The sequence below is a fragment of the Anser brachyrhynchus genome, assembly GCF_964034855.1.
Source record: "Anser brachyrhynchus genome assembly, chromosome: 2".
Taxonomy (NCBI): Eukaryota; Metazoa; Chordata; class Aves; order Anseriformes; family Anatidae; genus Anser; species Anser brachyrhynchus.
Genome location: NC_137695.1, coordinates 72,263,964 through 72,284,329, shown reverse-complemented (window position 1 = coordinate 72,284,329; position 20,366 = coordinate 72,263,964). Strand labels below are relative to the sequence as shown.

At 44.8% G+C, this 20,366-nt stretch overlaps 1 protein-coding gene across 1 annotated transcript in view; it reads right to left on the bottom strand.

Annotated features, from left to right (window-relative positions):
• FBXL7 (F-box and leucine rich repeat protein 7) overlaps positions 1-12,350 on the bottom strand; it is a 187,176-nt gene extending 174,826 nt beyond the window's left edge. Inside the window, exon 1 of the mRNA XM_080578370.1 lies at positions 11,923-12,350. Coding sequence (XP_080434496.1) covers positions 11,923-11,959 — 37 coding nt within the window. The 5' untranslated portion in view covers positions 11,960-12,350. The remainder of the gene's footprint in view (positions 1-11,922) is intronic.
• Positions 12,351-20,366: the final 8,016 nt, after the last annotated feature.

Here is a 20,366-nt window from a genome sequence, read left to right as displayed (position 1 = left end):
AAGTTTAAATGGAAAAATGCTCAACTGAAAAGGATCTTCTAGGACTTTATAGTGCTAAATTAACTGCATCCTCTTGTAATAACTCCTGTTTGCTCATCTGGTCTTAGCAGAAAACTGAAGACAAATATTTCATAATTTTAATTATGGAAAATATGCTGCTTATTCTAAATTTGAAAGTTAAACCTGTTTAAGTTATGGTGACATATGTAGGTGTGTTTTTTTTTTTAATCCAACTCTAGAATATATAGAGAGAAGCAAATCTTAACTCCAGCAGACTTTCTGTCCAGTGTTTCTAGCAGGAATCAATGAAGTCATGGCTATGAAGAACTTGAGAACTGCAGAAATTATTTCCTACCATGACTAATGCAGAAGTAACTTCTTCATTAAAGCAATGATCTCCACTTTCTAGAACAGTAAAACACATGAACCTGGGCTAGTTATTACTTCTAAGACAGGCAACACTTAGAAGCAGCTTTTCCTGAAGGCCATTCATACTGCCAGAAACAACAACAAAAACAGAGCCAGATTCTACCACCACAAGTCTTAAGAGAAGCTTTCTACTTTTCCTGTTCTCTGCACAGAGAAAACAAAGCCGGTCTGAAGTGCAAGTTCCTTTTAACAGTGAAAAGGATGGCTTTCTTTTTACCTTAATAATGTAAAAATAAATTACAGCTGAAAACCTCCATACTGGCTGCAGACACAAGTTTACAGAGCAATTTTAGAGATAATCAGCTACTTTGAGTCAGCCTTAGCACTTGCCAGGACTTGCTATAGTTGAATGCTCTTTCTGAAAGCCTGGCAGCACCTTTTGTAAACGTAAGCAGCCAGTACAAGTAGAGGAGGATGGAGTGGGGGAACATTTAAACAACCTGAACAGACACAAATCCATGAGACCTGACCAGATGCACCTCTCAGCCCTGATCAAACTGGCTAATGCTGTGGCAAAGCCACTCTTAATTATCTCAGAAAGGTTGTCACAAGTGGGAAAGGTTCCTGAGGACTGGGCGTAAGCAAAAGGCAGCCCTATCTTCAACAAGGCAAAGGAGAACAATCTGGGGGACCACAGGCTGTCTAGCCTCACCTTAGTCCTAGGAAAGTGACAGAGCTTTCTGGAACTGTTTCCAAAGATATTAAAGTCAAGAAGGTGATCAGAAGTCATGAGCATGTATTTACAAGACCATGCCTGACCAAGCTGATGGACTTTCACAGTGAAATAACTGACTCCATAGACAAGAGGAGTACAGCGGAAGTATTCTCCCCTGACTTCAATAAGATTCGCCAACTGGTTTCCCCAACATCTTCATAGATAAACTGGTCAAGTATAGACTGCCTAAACGGACAGTGTGACAGACTGAAAAATGACTGATGTTGCCAAGCTCAAACTGTTGGGAGGAGCAGCATGAAGTACACCTGGAGCCTAGTCACTAGTGGTGATCTGGATGATGGGACAGAAGGCACCCTCAGAAAGTTTGCAATGATACTAAACCAGGAGGTGCAATCGATACACCAAAGGGTTGCTGCCATTCAGATAGACCTCAACAGGATGAAAAATGGGCCAAACAGAGCCTAAAAGTTAGTTCAACAAAAGGAAATGCGGAGTCCTGCATCCTGGGAGGTATAATCAGCTGGAAAGTGGCTTGGCAGAGAAGGATCTGGTAGACACCAAGTTGAACATAAGTCAGCAATGTGTCCTCATGGCAAAAATGCCAACAGTACCCCAGAGTGCACTAGGAAGAGCGTTGCCAGCAGGTGGAGGGAGGTGATCCTTCCCCTCTGCTCAGCACTGCTGAGGCCACACCTGGAGTGCTGGGTTCAGTGCTGGGCACCCCAGTACAGGAGACACAAGAAACTCCTCGAGTGAGTCCAGCAAGGAGCCACAGACAAAGTGAAGGATTTGGAGCATCTGACAAGGAAGGAGGATCTGAGACATGGGACAGTTTAGCCTGGAGAAGAGAAGGTAGGTCTTGTCAGGTAGTGGTCTTGTCAATGTGTAAAAATAGATGGGAGGGGGAGATGGTGGAATAAAGACGACTGAACTGGATTCTTCTCAGGTGATAGCCAGCGAACAGACAAGACGAATGGGCACAAACTGAAATACAAGCATTTCCATTTAAACATAAGAAAACATCCCGCCCTCCTCCCATCCCACCCCCCTTCCCAGTCAGAGTGACCGAGCACTGGCACAAGCTGCCCAGGGACGCTGTAATGTCTCCACCTCTCCAACTTCGGATATGCTCAATATCTGCCTGGACGTGGTCCTGGGCAGCCCACTCTAACTGACGCTGCTTTGAGCAGGAGGTTGGATCAGACATCTCCAGAGATGTCATTTCCAATCTGAGAGTCCGTACACTTCAGGCTTTAAAGTGTACATCAAGATATGGCCAGGAGTTGATTGGAAAATGTCTTAATGTAATTTTACTGCCTGTACTGATCCCCGCTGGCACTCTAACGATCCAGAGCAAGAAAACAATTCCTCAGCAAGAGGCTCTGCAGCAGGAGCACCTATGTACTCAAACCCCGCTAAAAAACAGATGAGGGCCCTCAAGCTTGTTGGCTACAAAAGAGCACAATCAAACATGAACTCAAGAAGGAAGGTCAACTACTAGATCTTCTTGACATACAAGAGCATATTGTTAGTTTCAACTTAATGCTAGCACTGCTAACTGGAATCAAGATCTCTCTGCTCTGAGGCTTTTATTTATACCTCCTTTAGTAAATCCTGAGGTTCCAAAAATTCTAAAAGCATGAGTCGTAGTAGTATAATATCAACAATTTTCACCACATATTTCAGCAATAGCTTATTGTTTCCATCATCTTAGTCTAAGAAAAAAAAAAGTTATGTTGATGCCACAAGCAATTTCCTTATAAACTGTCAGAGAAAAGGCAAATGGAAAATAGAGAGCAGAAATATGTTTTTACTAGGTACTACAGAAAAGATCATCTGTTCAGTACTTCTGTTGGCGACCAGCTGTTGTCTTTAGCCTTGCACTCCAGCAGTGAGTTAGATCAAGTACTACCATCATTGCACAGTGAGAAAGCAGTGACATATTTCATGATAAGCGCTCGTGAGCACTTTAAGTAACCCTTAAATGCATGCACTTTCTGTTCATCAACTCTCACAATAGCTTTACAGCCTCATAAGGATAGGATTTAACTGAAATACTAGTTCAAGTAACTCTTTACACAATTTAAGAACAAAACTCTTAAGCCCCTCCATCCCATCCAGTCACACACAGAGTATGCAATCTGGTAACAAACATGAGAGCCTTAAGCAGACAGTCTGCTTCAGAGTACAGGCAGCCACACAAGCCATGGAAGTGTGAGCTTCCCATACAGACTACACGTGTAAGTAAGACTACACGTGTAACGTGACAACTAGACCTGATCCAAGGTCTTCTTTCACCGCCATACATGACTGTTTGACTCTTCATTGAAAGGGGTTCTTCTTAGTTAGCTATCAGTGATGCTATACCAACTTTTTCAGCTTTTCCTGACATTTTTTGTTTCTTAAAACAAGACACCTGAGCTCATGACTGCCCCTTTCATAGTCTATCACCTCCAAATTTCATTAACGTGCTTGGAGGAACAAAGAAGGAAATTGAGGAAGAAAAGTTTTAGAATACATTCACTGGAGAAGATTACTAGAACCCCGACCTCCAAGTTAGCATGCTGTTTCAGAAAACTTCCATATACTACTCCTTCAGCTAGTGTACACATTTGTACACAAATCCCTGAGAAAGAAAAGCATCATGTGATTTAAGATGTTGATATGACAAATTTATGCATTGTAGACAGGAATTTCCTGATTCAGAACACAAGCATGAACGAGAGCTTCCTGTTTCTCTCTTTACTCCAAGAAGGTTCTTTGGAAGGATTTACTGCCACAGCATGCCACTAAGCAGCACTGAGCTCCAGGTTAAGTACTACGCTAACATGAACACTACTGGAACAAGGATATGATGGCAACATAAGTCTAACCACATGACTCCTGGGCTCAAGAGAGTCACTACCTCAACCCTTTCTGAAGGCAAGTTGCTATAACCATTACATTTTTTCTACACATCAGTTCTCAGAACAGATGTGTTAGAGCAAGCTCATAGCACTGAGCAAAGATCCTCTAAGATCAGTGCAACAACTGATATTCCTCTGATTAAAAGGAGGAGAGAAAATATCTGGGGTTGCATTTTCAGCCAGCAGTCCAGCTGAGCACAGGAAGGAAAAATTTCCAATGCCATGCTGACCCCTGCAATTTTATCCAGTTCACACACAGACCCGTGTGTTAAACATCAATTTGCATGGACATACAGTCTTAGAATAGATTTCAACTTGGTGGCTTAGGGGAAATGCACATGGAAAAATAACCAGCAAGTTTTTCTCCCCATTGTTTAAGGCAGAAATCAAAAAACTATGTAGGATGACGAGACCTATTCCACTAAGAAATGACTGTTGTTGAGCTTGGCTACTGGTACCAAGCTGAGGCTTTCCATACCCAGTCAAACACAGCTAACTCAAGTCTTCCTTTAGTGCATTACTTGAAACTGCACACATTCCAAGCTCTCCTACAATTCAGCCTATGTAGCAGAGCCACAACAGCAGCACTTCTTCACACCTCCTTATAGAAGATACTTGAGAGCATTTCTCCAATCAGCAAAGCCAGGTTTTGCTTGCTTCTGCTTTAGAGTTTCTTGGAAGTAAAACCCATCCTTTGGTCAATACATAGACTTTGCTAACTTCTTCAGAAGAATGGCCATGGTCTCTGCTAAATTCTCCTTCGTATGAGCAGACATCTACAAACACCACAATGGCAAGCATATAAGGGCTGCAGTCTAGGATAACGGGAACTTCTTTAGTGATCTACAGCATGTAACTTCAAGATCACAGCACCTCCTCCATGCTTCAGCTCCTCCAAGGAGATCTTGTAAAATTAGCCTTAACGTGCTATCTTTGCTGAAAGACACACAGGTAGACTTGTAACTGAAGTGCAGGACATATTCAGACAGAACTAAAAACTTTTCCCCGAGGTTACCTACAGCAGTACTACCAGCACTCACCCTAAATAGCACATCTATCCAGTCACACTTTGAACAGCTGTATTCCTAGAAAGTGTTGCACATTTCATTTTCGTATGAAGGAGAAGCAGATTCTACTGAAAACCCACCACCCCCTTTTAAAGCTCTGAAGGGTTTTTAGTCCTTAAGGTTGCCCTACTGCAACAAAGCACATCCTGTATTAAAGTACCAGCATAGCTTGCTACAAAACAAAGAGCAGAAATAAACCACTTGTTCATTTCAGCCTTCAAGTGTGATCTCCTGCTTTCTGCCAATCACTTCCCTAACACAAACAAGACCCACAAAGAACCAAACCAACTCCTAGTTAGGAATTGTTAGCAGAAGCAAGGAATCCACAAGTAGCTGAAGTACTGAAAATGCCAAAAACCTAAGTTCTCTGAGGAGATTTTTTGAGTAGAAACTTAAGACTTAAAAGCACATAGCCAATTCTGAATGTATGTCAATGTTTTTCCACAAGTAATATGACAGCATCAGCTTCAGCTTGGATTTATGAAGTGCAGTCTGGCAGAAGGACAAGCTTGCAAAGACTACAAAAGAGGTACCAAAGCACCCTCCTTTCCCTCCTCACCTGTGGGGAGAGGGTAAAAAAAGGACTAGGACGTGCAAATCCTGGGCTCCTGCTACCTTTGTGGATCAGCTCCAAAGTTTGTTCAAGCCTTCCACTGGCACCCAAACAATATTTTTTATTTTTGCAAACATACAAAAAAGAAATAGCATCCAGTTACTTTTGCACTGGGCTGAAACAACCATCCTAGAGTACAGTTGGCTATCTTTTATTTGTTATTTTTAACAGATATAAGACCCAGCCTTCCTCCTAGAAGGATTTTAAGAAATGAGCAACAGTTTATGAAATAACACACATAAACCGCTGTTACTTTCTAGAAAGCTACAGGTTAACATTAGCAACTTTAAAGCCTGGATCCACCACAAATATTTTACCTTTTGTGCATGCATGTATAAACATACATGCACACGCAGAATTCCAGTTTAAGAAAATACTGCATTACAAGAAACTGGAAGTAGGGCAGCAGCTCAGTTAACTGCAGCAGGCACCCCACCACCATGGGATCCAGAGAAGAAGCAGTAATGTGAGCACACAGCCTACAGCAGATTTTCTTTTTGGAGACAAACTGAGTAAACACAAACACAATCCTTTTGCATCACTCACTTGAAAGTTGCACAAAAATCATATCATAAGCAGCTTTCACAAAGGTTACTTTAGGTTGGCAGCAGTTGGCCACTGGCAAAGCAGAAGTTCTGGAAATTCACTATTTAAAAAAAAAAAAAAATCAGTGCTGCTTGCAGGAATGACATTTTGAATTTGGCTATCTTTCCTGTCAAAATCTTGCTGTTAAGAGACAAAACTCTTCACTCCCTGAATCCCAGAAGAGCAAAACAGCCACAGGTAAAACGCGAGAACCAGCCCTGACCGAGCACAGTAAGACAAGCAAGCACAACACAAGAAGCGCCACTAAGCGGCACCGTAATATTTACAGCAGTCCTACAGAGGGTGTTAGGGTTCAACGGCAGTAATCAGACACTGGGGAGGTGTAAGAGATAGGAGAAGCCAAGCCGGGACAAAAACACTTATCTAAGAACAGCAAGATCAGCATCTCAACAGATCTCCTGAGAAAGGATCGAACAGCAAGCAGGACAGCGCTAAGAGCTACGTGCTAGACTTCACATCAGATGTTTGTGTGTAACTGCAACTCAGACATCGAAACAAAGCAGGAATAAATTGCACAGCCTAGGAACCACTTAGCACCTAACTTGATAAGGCTCTTCACTTCAGCCTATGAAGTTCATGGGGTGGAAAAAAAATAAATACCAGGCTCAAAAACTGCCCTGGTTGCTGAATACGCAGTGCACATACAAGACACCTCAGAGGGGAGGTCACAATTTCATAGTTAATTAATTCAGTACAAATGGATTTACTGTCTTTTCCATTCCCTTACTCTCATTAAAATATCCCGTGATGCTCTTCAGGTTCTAACAACCAACATAAGCCATCAATAAAATCTGATGAACTATTACGAATTCACTCTTTCAATAAAATATCCTACCCATCACTAACAGAGCTTCTCTAGTACAAACCCACCATGTTATACTGCTGTTCAGACCTGACGTGCATTGCTTGTCAGGTTAATTGCAAACACTTCATGAGGAAACAAATCCTAACAGACCTATAGGTCCTGAATAATAGGATTTGGGGAGTAAAAGATTTCTATGTGCAACATCTCAAGTGTCAGAACCCTCACCAGCCCCAAATTAACAGAAATCTGGTTTGTAATCAAATGGCAGCGTTCACAAGGAGATAGCGTCCAACAGCAGCTTCAACAAAGAGGACACAGACATGAAATACGAGGACTGTGCAGCAGATTTTAACCATTCTCCTCCTCCTGAAGGGAAGGATTTAAGAGAGCAACCCACTCTAAAGCAAACACAGACTGACCTGACAGCGCTGACCACAGCGCTACAGGCTGGGAAGCAATGCAATTCCTAGAAAGCTCCAGCTGCCACAGTGCAGCTCACATGGCATCAACAGTGAAAGCCAACCTCACAAAGCACACTGCCCATGTTTTGGGGCACCTACATCCTGTGACAGAGCCAGGCTTCTGCTCTGGCACTTCACGTCTCCAGGACGCTTGGATGCAGGTGGGAATTCACCCTCCAGGCAGCTTGAGAACAGAGAATGCCCCCCCAAAAAAGCTTGGAGAAGGAACATTTCCAAAAGCAGAACTGGGTTAAAGTTACTCCCAAAGAATTCCCAGTTAAGTCTTCCCAAATTATTTCTTTCTTCTTGGATATGAGCCTGTAACCAGTTTGTCAGCAAGGCTTTTGACTGAGAATGGACATCAATCTCCTTGCCTACACTGCTATTTCTTCTCTTTCTCCCCTTGCCACCCTCTGCTCTTCACAGCACCAGCCTTCCTTCTTGCATCAAGTCTTCCACAACACATTTCGGCAGGTCAACCAGACCTGCTGCAGGCTGTCAACAGCCCTCTCTGGACCAGCCCCTGGAAGGAGAAGGGGCAGGAGGTGGCCAACTGCAGCCACAACTGACCAACTGCAGCAGTCTGGAAGGCTGACTCATTAGTAAGACGTCCCTATACACGGTCTGAACACTGTTACTGACCGCATGTTGTAACACCACTTAACTGCATTAAATTTGGCTGGTCCCAAAGTCTCACAGTCTAATGAAGAAGTCATTTGGGAAGAGGACAAGCACTGAAAAGTTATCATTATTCTGCAAGTCTGACATTCCACCCATACACCACAGCTTCCTTTGGATGTAAGGGCACACAGAGCCTGCTCTTCTGGCTCATCTCAGAAACCCAACCACCTCACAGAACAGAAACCTGCAGTTTTTAATTCCTCCCCCACCACTTTTTGCGTGCAAAAACGTCTCAGGTTGTAAGGTCAGTGCTTGGTGCCCTTTTCCCAAAGAAAGCAGGTCGATTTCAGCCACTCCCCACTCAGCACTGGGCCCTGCAGCCAGGCTCTGGTCCAGACCCCTGCCGAGCACACGTAAAGCTATTTACGTGCATAGAACAGTTACAGAAAGTGAGCAGCATGGTACAGACAGCAGCTGCCTAGGTGTCTAATCGATTCGGCAGCAGTTAAAGGGTAGTGCAATTCAACCTCCTCATCTGTGGCAACGAATCATGTCTTATTTATTCAGCTGCGACTCTCCTCGCAAATATATTTTAAACAGAAATCATTGAATATAAAAACCGGATTTCGACAGCTTCTACAACAACAGGCTGCTCCTTCCACTATCAGATGTAAGCTTGGCAGATCTCCGCTTACTTCAAAAATCAGGTGGAGAATTACACCAGTGACAGAAAGGTGAAGGATTTATTCCTAGGGCAAGAAAGCAAAGGACAACAAGCACTCTCACGAAGGTGCGAGCCATGCTCAACTGCAAATGTTCCATGCTCAAATGGAGTTCTTGCTCCAGTAACCTGTTGGCTTCAGCCACACCACTGAAGCCTGACTGCTGGACACATTCACAAGGAGTGGCTTTAAGCATTAACACTTCAGCCAGGATCTACAGCACACTACGATAAGCCTAAACTCTCAAGCTCTGTATTTTTCTAGGGAAACAAGCTCACATAAGCCATCTCCCTTAAGGAAACGTTTGAAAAGACCAAGTGATGACCAGCAAAATAAAATCTATTTAATAATTTACTCTAAAAGCCAGGTAAATTCCTGTAGACAAGATTTGGTATTCTACGATTTGTTTTTTTCCCTTTGAAAATAAGAGTTGTGTTCATACCCCACTTGCAGTTCATGAATTTTCAGAGAAGCGATCCTACTGACCTTCAAGATGGGCTGTGATCCAGTTTTCTCCTGCCTCAGAATTAAATTTGTAGAAAACAGATATACTTATCAGACATGCCAGGAACTATTTACTCAGACTCTGACGACAAATTATTTTAGACTATTCAAACATCCAGCTCTCTTGTCTACTTAGCATGCCAATTTGTAGGTTCTAATAACATTCTATTCAATAAAGCCTTGGACGAGCAAAAAAAAAAAATGAAATAAAAGGAAATATAGTGTAGCTTATGTGATTAGTCACAAACACTTTGGATACCCGCCTGAGATTTTACATGTATACAACGTGTATGTGATTCTGAAAAACTGTCTAGTTCTGATAAGCATAGCAAAATGTAGTAATCCATGTAAAATATAATTTCCTATTAATAAATGTTATCTAGTGCTTTCTTGTGTGGGAGTTATCCCTGCCACAATGCATCTCCTCATCTTCAATTTTAGAAGGAATTTGAGCAGACGGATTCCCGATTTTCCACATTCTTACAAGTGGGAAGACTAGAAGATAACATCCATTTAAAAAATAACTTTCAGTTGTCCTCTTGAAATCTCAGTTCAGGTATCAGCAAGGAGTAAGCAAGATGACAGCATTTAGCTTTAGCTAAGCAAAGGTACCTTATTCCATCCCTGGTTTCAGTCCCTAAAACAGCACACTGCAATACATTAGTCTACAAAGCAGACAGCTGAAAGTAACATACTTAACTACAAGTGCCACTTTATCAACTTAAACACAGATATTCAGGTTGCCTTTAGGGCACAGAAGAACAGGATGTAAGGACAGTGCTACCCTTCCACTGAGGATCGCAATCACATCCTGTTAAAAGCAATTTTTATGGCAATTGGGTAGTTCAGTTGCTAAAGGTACCAAAAGCCCCAGCTAGGAATACAGAGTACCTTATTAAAAAAAAAGCTTCCTTTTATCAGATTTAGATTTGCTCTCCTCCCCATCACCCCAAAAGATAGCAGTGATCAAGAGTAAGAAAGCGGTGATCAAGAGCGTCTGTAAGTTTCACTGTGATTGATGCTGTACAGAAGCTGATGGATGGAACAAGAGACCTGAATTGAAAAACCAAAGTATGGGCCACAGTTTTGTTTGTGGTGGTTTGTGGGTTTTGTGTGGTTTTTTTGTTTGTTTGTTTGTTTTCAGTTGGTTGGTTTTAAACCAATATACTGCCTTCTATTTTTCAACTCAGGTAATGGTCTGTGCTGCATAAACAACTTTGTCACATGTGCCAGGAGCTGCCTGCCTTCCCAGGAGCTGACCTCCACTCCACTCCGAATGGAGGGAAGAGGTGAATTATTTAAGAACATCCCAGTCGCACCGATCTGCCTCCTCCCTGCAGTTACTACTAGGCTCTCTGAGAACATTAAAGCTCTCTTCCACTTCACTCAGGGCTGCAGAAGATAACTAAACCCTAACCCATCACTTCAATCCGCAATATTTTGAAGCAAGCATTCCTATGGATCCACGAGAAAGCTCAGGGACACAGCCGTGCCTTCCTGTCATCGTGCCAAAACCCCTCAGCAATGACTTCTGCACAGAACCAAGAACTGCAAGACACTGACTCAACTCCAGGGACAACCTAGGATTTCCCCTTTCAGGAGGAGTCCAAAGAGGCTTTGATCGCAGCTTCCAGGCTGACCCCATTTACACAGAGGTTATTCTCACGACGGCATCAAGTGAGCCAAACCCTGCAACAGGGAGAATGTCTTGAGCTTGAAGCTCCTGAATCCTTCAGCTCTTCCGAAAGCAGAGCTCATTTGGCACCAAATGAAAGGAACCGCAGAATCTGTTGGAGAAGCGGTGGTTTTCCTTTCCTTTTCCACAACCTCCCCGCATACTTTGGATGTGAGAGAGGTGTATTCTTTGGCAGTTGCCTTCCGGACCCCCGGAGAATCCAGCAGGTCGCAGGGCCGCCTCCCTCACTCCACCCTCACAAAAAGGGGGGACATGTGGTGACCCCACACAACGGCAGGAGCACAGCAAGGGCAGGACAGGCAGTGGCCCCGAGCACGGCGCGGGCAGGACGCGTGCCCCACACGGTCCCATGGATGCTGTCGGGTGAGGCATGCAAACGACGGCTGGGGGCTGAAGGAAGCTTTGGGCGTGGGGGACAGAGGAGGCACCCCCCGTGCTCGCTGTGGGTCTGCCGCCTTCGCTGGCCCCTTTTTCTCCGCCATCGGCCGAGACCCATCCCCCTGCAACTCCAGCCAGACCGAGGGGCTCCCTCCCCCCGGCAGGACGGGTTAGGCCCCGCGTACCGAGCACCAAACCCGGCGGAATCGCGGGAGGACCAGGCTCGGCTAGCAGCTGGAGCGCATTAACTCCCCCTCCCCTGCCGCCCGGGGCTCCTTTTCCCCTTTTCTCTCCCCTCTGCTCAGACAGGAAGCAGCCACACAGCAGCCCAGCGCTCCGCGGGCGGGTCGCAAGCCCTCACAAAAGGCGGCTTTTCGGCAACAAACACCCCCCTGACACCCTCCCCCCGCGCCCCCCAGCCCCCTCCCCGCGGCTCACCCTCGCTGCCGTACTGCTTGCCGTTGCTGGCGCCCATCCCGCCGGCTTCATGCCCGCCGCCACCCCCGCCGCCGCCGGCCCTGCTGCCGCCGCTGCCCGCCGCGCACCATGGCCACCGCGGGCAAGGGCAGGGGCGCGGCGCCGCCCGGCGCCCCCCAGCTCCCGGCCGGCTCCAGTTGTAATCCACGGGGCCCCGCCGCCGTGCGCGGGGGCTCCTCCGGCCTCGGTCGGCTCCGCTCCTCCTCCTCCTCCTCCTCCGCCTCGCAGCCCGGCTGCCTCCCCCGGGAAGCCGCCGCCAGCCACTTGTTGCTGCCGGGGAGGGACGGAGGGAGGACGGGCAGCGCCGCCGACGACTTTTGTTAGCGGCAGGCGCCTCCTCCCGGCGCCCAGCGCCGCCGGGACGGAGGGAGGAGGGAAGGAGGAGGGAAGGAAGCGAGGCCCGGCCCCGGCCGGGAAAGACGCGGAGACTGGGCTGGGGGGAGGCTGGGCCTCCGAGTCAGCGCCCTCAGCGCTGCCCCGCTGGGCCCCGGGCGCTGCCGCCCGGTCCCCTCCCGCTGGTAGTGCACCTTCAAACTCGTTAATTACCAAATGGAAACTCCTCTTCAGCTCTCTTCGCGCTCCCGTGCTCTTTTGCCCCAAGGGACAGGCTGTTGGGGGGCCCCAGCTGCCGCTACCAACTGCACCTAACGGAGCATGGCCCGTCATAAAGGGTGCTCAGCACCACTAGTGACACCACAAGGGAGCCCACGTAGCAGTCACACACGGGAGACAGAAGAGCGAGAGGAGCCCACAGCCCCAGGAGAGGGACGCCTGTAACCTGTGCAGCCTGGGGAGCAGCATGCCCCCAGCCTTATATATGAAAGAGCCCATCTTCCTAAATGCCACAGAATCATTTAGGTTGGAAAAGACCTCTAAGATCATCTGGTCCAACCATTAACCTAGCACTGCCTAGGCTACCACTAAACCACGTCCCTAAGCAACACATCTAAACATCTTTTGAATACTTCCAGGGATGGTGACTCCACCACTCCCCTGGGCAGCCTGTTCCAGTGTCCCGCAATCCTTTCAGCGAAGAAATGTTTCCTAATATCCAACCGAAACCTCCCCTGGCACAACCTGAGGCCATTTCCTTTTGTCCTATCGCTTGTTGCTTGGGAGCGGAGACTGACCCCCACCCCAATATGGCCTCCTTTGAGGTTGTAGAGAGCAAAAAGGTCTCCTCTCAACCTCTTTTTCACTGGGCTAAACAACCCCAGCTCCTTCAGCCACTCCTCATAAGACTTCTTCTCTAGACCCTTCACCAGTTTGTTGCTCTTCTTCGGATACGCTCTAGGACCTCCATGTCCTTCTTGTAGCGAGGGGCCCAAAAATACATCCCGACACACACTAGACAATAGAAAATATATAAATAATTTTGAGCAAATACTCTTTGTCAGCATTTGCAAATGGAATATGAAACTGCAGCACCTAAACCATAAACACTGACAGCACTACGAATAAAGTTTCTAAAACCTGAAGTTTTGTGGGTATTTAACTTGAAAATAAACATATATATATATATGCATTTTCAATAAGAGGTGAGCTAATTACCTGAAGCTGAAATGAGTGCTGTTAGCACTAATGACCAAGAAGTCATCAGGCAACTTTAATTATACTCTAATTCCATCAAATACAGGTCATTAAGGCTTCTCCTTGCAAAGAAGTTTTGGTCCTGATTCAAGATGCCTACACACACCCCTCAGTTCTCACAAATCAGTGAATGACTAGGAAAATCATGCCTTCTGGGGCCAGACTCATTAGATTACCATCTGAGCTTCCTTTGAAAGACAATGTGAATTCCTAAAAATATAGTTTTCTTGACTCAAAGGTTAATTTCTAACCACTAATATTAAACCAGCTTTGTCCTGTGCCAAGGCAGGCAGGCTTTGACACAAGTGTCTGCTTTGAACGTGCATTTTGAGCGTTACCTGTTGAGGCCATAGGGAAGAAGCAACCTGCCTTCAGATCTGTAAAACAGTAAAAGGTAACAGTGCACGGTTAACGTTTGCTCTACATACAGGCCCACAGCCTGCCAGCAAAGTATTCCTCCTCCTGCAGTATGGCTTGTAGGGTTCGAAAAAGCCCTCCCGAACACTTGCTAAAAACTCACCCAAGCAGAGTTAAAGAAAAAAAGCTTTCTGCAGGGCAGCAGCCTACCTCCAAGTCAGCAATGGGCAGCTGCTGCTGCCATGCCTGCCGTGTCGTCCTCTCCCAAGCAGGCACGGCTGGGCAATGCTAGTCCCTAGCTGTGCTGAAACCAGCATGTGTCCCAGCTCCATGTGCAGCCCAGCTGTGCTTAATCTTATCCTGAAATGCAGTGGCGGGAGTAGCCACTGCAAACTGCTCCCTAGGCAACCTCTCATCTCCTCACATCCCGTCATGTGCTGTGCATCCTGTGGTAGTCAACCACCTGAAAGCTTTCCTGCGGGGTTCATAGGGCCAGGAAGGCAAACAGTCCTTCTTCTGACTCCCAGAAAGTTGTACACTGGTTGCAGCAGCCTTTCTTGTATATGAGAGAAATTTCTTAGACTGATAGGGTGCATAAACTTACATAGGCCCAAGTTCATAGCTATACTTAAATATTTGTTATGCTATTCAGAAAGAACAGAGCTGCTGTGCGGAGAAACACAACTTTTTCCCTCCAAACTCAAAATACGATGCAACATAGTTGAAATGAATCCCTTTGTCAAGAAGCATTTTTAAGAACAGCATGGAATGATACTTTGTGAGACATGTTCAGCCGTCAAGGGAGCCCTGTAAAGAATAAAGACATTAGACAAACAAATTACCACTCCATCAAGTTTATGGCACAAAGCCCAGGAATATTCTGACATGACCAGAACTAAAAGGAAAGAAGAAGAAAAAAAAAGAAAAAAAGAGAGAGAGAGAGAGAGAAAGGAAAGGACATTTTGGTTTAGGAGACCTTGGTTTAGGAGCAGCTTTCAGATAAAGGACTGAATATTTCTGCTGTACATCCCATTACGCTATTTTCAGAGGAGAATGAAATGAAGGGCATGTGGAGAAGCAGTAAAGTACAGAACTTCTTTTGGTACAAAGACATAAAACTCTCAGCAGAAACGTGTTTGTCACAGATGATACTACTGAAAATGGGTAACCCTTTTGTGCTAGGCATTTAGGACAGTCAATCTTGGAGCTTCATAAGACCAAAAGCTCCCAGAGAAGTTGGGAAATGCTAGTTCAAAGAGGACCTACACGTCTTAGCTAGGGCTGAGTCATCTTACAGCCATCCAGTATTTACCAAACACTTGGTTCATTGTGGGATACACTGTGGGAGCCTGGGAGGCCTATTATCCAGAGGCATATGGTTTGGGGCTCAGGGCCATTATGGTGCCTGTGGATGAGACCTAAGAAGATATTTTTTTAACAGTTTCAGAGGTGTTTCACCCCTTCTTGACAAAGTTACAGAGTAGCCTTTTTCTTGTGTGGTTGGGGTTTTTTTTTGTTTGTTTGTTCGTTTTTTAATCCTTGTCTTCCAGTTGGTCAATACCTTGTTTGTGAAGAGCTTACTTATTTGGCTCAAACTACAAATACAGTATATCTGTACATAAATACAGCAGACTGGTGGGAGTCTCTGGGCTGTGACTGAGCTCATCTCCCTGAGCCACATGGTATAATTCCTTTGCAAAACTCTTTATAATGACCCTTTAAGATACCCTAGCCTTCAAAATGGTACAAAAGATCTGAAAGCACATCAGTTCTGCCACATTTTCAACAATCAAAAGGAGAGGAAGTACTTTCCGTAAGGACAAGAACAACTTTGTGGTTTGTTGTCTCTTAATATAAGCAGTATGTACCCTGTACCCACCAAAAAGGGGAGGAGATGGAGTACTATCAGCAGCTATTCTTACAAGAGTGGGAAAGATTTATCATTATATGAGATGTGTCTTCCTATAGTGCCATTTTCCTTCTTTATGGGGAGACATTAATGCCTTTTTCTTAGACTTATATCCCATCCCAATGCAAGGAATCTAAAAATTAATAGGGCTGAGAAAGAACAAGAAAGCTATGGGCCAAAATGTTTCTATTTGAATGTGTTGCTACAATCCTTCCTGGGAGTGTTTGCATTACATCTCTATTCATTATGGGCCTCCCTCTGTGGTGCATTACACGTCTCATGATCAACCATGTTTCTATTCCATGAATAAAACCACAGTGATTTTGGAAGAATTAGCCAAAGAAAGGGTTCTGAATAAAGGAAAAATAAATAAATTTGAAAGCAACTGAACTATTTCCATAAGGCATCATCACAGCAATTCCAAGATTAAATGTTTTGGCTCTGGAATTTTTGCCACAGTTGTGGTGTGTTTTTTTTTTTTCTTCTCCTTCAGTTTTAGCCTAAGTTTTCCTTTTTGAATCCCACCCCTCTCCCCCCAGAAGAAAGAAGGAAAGAAGGAAGGAAGGGAGGGAGGGAGGGAGGAGGGAAGGAAGGAAGGAAGGAAGAAAGGTAGGGAGGGAGGGAGGGAGGGAGGGAGGAAAGGATAAAAAAAGAAAAACTTCCATCTACTTCCAACTAGCTTTATGTTGAACTTCAGTTGAAAAGGCATTTGTATCCCAGGACTTCAAATTTCAGCAACAAAACTAAGACTAGTTTTCTCTAAGACTAGCTTCCTATTTGTGTAGGAAGCTTTGATTTTTCACACTTGAGACATTTTAAGCATTTGTTTTCACACTTTGTATTTAAATAAAATGATGAAAAAAATAGTATTTTTTTAAAGACAGCAAAAGCCAAGTAGTATTTTTCTAATTAATTCTACTTTTACATCAGCGTGTTCATATGGCTGCATATATTTTGTGAACACTCCATGATAATATCTGTGTTGACTGCTTTTGGGCACTCTAAAGTGAAAAATAATCCAAAAGAAATTTGACTAACAAGTTACTGGCAACTTAAAGCAATTATCAAAAGCATATTGTTTTATTGACTACAAAATGATCCATGAATATTACCTACCTCCTGAAGGAAAGAAATGTCTAGCTTATCTTCATCGTTACACATAAAAGTTAAGGCCCCATTGCCATATGACCTGAGATTGTGCGTCATTTTATTTGTCAGTAGCCTTACTACAGAGCTGAGTGAACATGAGAGCTACATGGCTAAGAAGCTTCAGGTTCTAAGGATAGCTGGGTTGTATTTTAAGAGGCAGGACTTTTAGTGGAGTCTGCTCTGCTGGCTTATAACTCTCACAGTGTATCCTCACAGGAGGTCAGGCTACTCCAGCCACACAAGGGCTCTGCTCCCACAGTGACTTCGATAGATTTCATTAAAATGCATTAAATCAAGGTGGTGCTCCAGTTCTAGGACACTTTGGACTTGAGCGAGTTTGTCGTATGATTGGCGCTGATGGAATCACAGAACAGACAAAGTACAGGCAGTTCTACCAAGTAATGATCCAGTTTTATTTGAAGCTCCTTTCAGATGTTCAACTAATTTAACTCTTAAAAAGTTTTCAACCCAGCTGAGATTTTAAGATATTTTTGCTGATTTTTCATTTTTACAGGAGGAAATCCCGACTTGGACCTGATTTTTCCCTTCTTCCAACAACAAAAGCAATAAGTAAACCTCAGACTGTGCTGAAACATGTTTTACATTACATGTAAAATCTGTTGAAAAGAATAGCGAGCTTGCAAAGTCAAGCTCTTAAGTCTGAAGTGTTAGAAAACACAAGAATGAAGACTGTGTGCAACTCCAGAACCACCATCCTGAATTCCCCTGCCTTGTCCGCAGTACACAGTACACCTTCCACAACAAACAAGGCTGCAGCCCAGAGCCAACACTGCAAAACCACTTCATTTCCCAGAAGCAGTTTGTGATTATGTAAATTATGGCATTATAATGCATAAGCACAATGGAGACATAGTAGGGCTGTACAGGCAAAATTAATCCTGGCATTTCATAGCTTATGTCTGACCTTGCAATTTTAATGTAGGTTTTTTTTGTTTGGTTTGAAACACAGGGTTGGCTGGTGCAAGCTCCAAGAAATTAGCAAAGAATGAACTCGTGGAGATACATTGCCTCATCTCATTAACATCTATAGCAATCATTTGCAGGGCTGGAAACCTACGCTCTGCAGAGCAGACTGCTGTTAGTTGGACTAAGAGAAGAAGTGATGGCAACAGAAGATTTTCCGAGTGCCATGGCTATGTCTACACCATCCTCGTTGGGAACCCTGCTGCAGCACACTGTCCAGCTGTTGTGGCCAGGTTTCCTCTCTGCAAAAACAGGGCAGGGTGAGGTAGGTTTGTGCCTGAGCTGACAATCATGCTGTGGACGCTCCCTGAAGAGGGACTTGAACAGACTGAAAGAAAACCCCTATCTAGAAGCAGCCTACGGGAATCAACGGTGGGGAGAGTGAAAGCATAATTTTAGAGATCTGTGCCTTCTCCAAAGAAGCAGCAGGTACTGCTGGAGCATGGGTGCTGGACAAAAGATGCAGCATTAGAGCCTACTTTTTCTGACTACCTCTATAAGCACAGTTCCTTCTGCTTTGACCTTGGTCCAGCTCTGGTACAAACAGTGCCATGGTCACATAGGCTGGTGCCTCATTTCACAGGTTGTTCTTCACAATTGGATAGCTGTTGTCTCAGCCTCTCGGGCCCTGTTTTCCCAAGACACTTCACCCAACAGAACTCCCTGCTGGTCTTCCCTTCTGCTTCCTACCTGTACTGTCTTCCCTCCCAAGGTGGTAGCCAGTAACCTCTTGGATTTCCACAGGATTTTTCTCCTCAGCACCAGTCTCCACTAACTTCTCTATGTATTCAGGCTTTATCAGTGTGCCCTGAAGCAATTGTTTTCTTCTCATGGCCTCTCTCCTCCACCACCACCAGTTCTATTCTTCTGCCTCAGACTGATGTTAATGCAAAACATCCTAACAAAATTCACAGGCAGTGGCTCTTGAATAGTTTAGCCCCGATGGGCTCCCTCCCAATTCCTCTTCCTTTCATAAAGAGAGGCAGCACAATTTAGCAACACAAAGAAGAGTTTCACCAAGTTTCTTTCAGAAAGTTTTATTCTATTTCGGAGCTTTCTGAACTATTGCACCTGAGTTGTCCAGCCTGCAGCCAAAATGCCTCGTTTTCCCTCAGCAGTGTCTCTCCCTGCACACAGCCTAGACTTCATTAAAAAATAAATAAATAAATAAATAAATAAAAACCTCTCTGATGCCCTTAGATCTCTGCACAGGCCTGGCAGATATCTTGACCAGTTGCTGGTCGCCCAGTCACAGGTGAAGCTGAGCTGGGTTTCCTCTGTCAAGGCAGCCTGCACCCACTGAAAGCAAGCTAGGCACCTTCTCACAGAGGTAAAGCCGACAAATTGCATCTCTGGTGGCAGTAACACCACTGCCTCTCTGTCACCACATCCTGCATTCTTTTAAACAAAACCCATAACTTCATTTGTTATCAACAGTATGATGCTGTTAGAAAAATGAAGAAGCATTAACAAGAAGCTCTTTCAGTACCCTAACCTGGACTACTGTGCTACAACGCAGCAAAAGTGTGTGTCTACACAACCATCAGCATGTAGCTTTTGAAACAAGGCTAAGGCACGAATGCCAGAGGATGCTGAGGACGCTGACGGCAGCTGTCCCAGTGCAATGGGACAAAGAGCATGTCTGCTTCCCCTTGCACAACAGGACAGTCTTGTTTGTGTGCTCTGCTAGGAGGCTTTTCAAGTAATAGCGGAGCACGTTTTCTCTGCCTGTGGCAAATGTTCCAGCAGAGCGGCTCTAGCATGCAGAGCATCTAGGTTCAGCAGAAAGGCCCCCTGCCTCCTCCAGTGCTCATCCCCCAGCAAACAGCCTGCCTTGTCCCATGTGTCCATGACTAATTTGGAAATTTACCATAAGGACAGTGTCCACATGTAAAGCCAGCACAATTAGCATGAAGTTGATATTTCCAGACATTTTATGAGCCATCATCTAGCAGGCTAATTTCTGGCTTAATTAAAATCAGCCAATTGCTTCTGGGAAATAAAGTGTCATTGCTTCATTTCTATCATTCAGATCTATTATTCTAAATATTTTTGCTCATACATATTAAATCACTTGCACATGTCCTTCACAGTTAAGAAAACTATTACAAGGATCTTATCATGAAGTGAGCCAACAGCTGAAGAATTGCTATTTCAATTTTATTTTCATTGATACTTCTGCTTTGTGAGACTCTGCCCTTCAGAGCACAACGTGCCTCTCACTGACTGCCTCAGGAGCAGTCTGCCTGTTTCACTGCCACAAAACCAGGCTGAAAGAAACACCTGATGACAGTGCAAAGAGTGTGACAGACAACGGTAGGTCCTTTCTTCAGGGTATGATGGAATGAAGTGAAGAGCAGGCCTTCATCTCAACTGGCAGATTACAGGAGTTGGGATCAAGTACCTAACTCGTCCC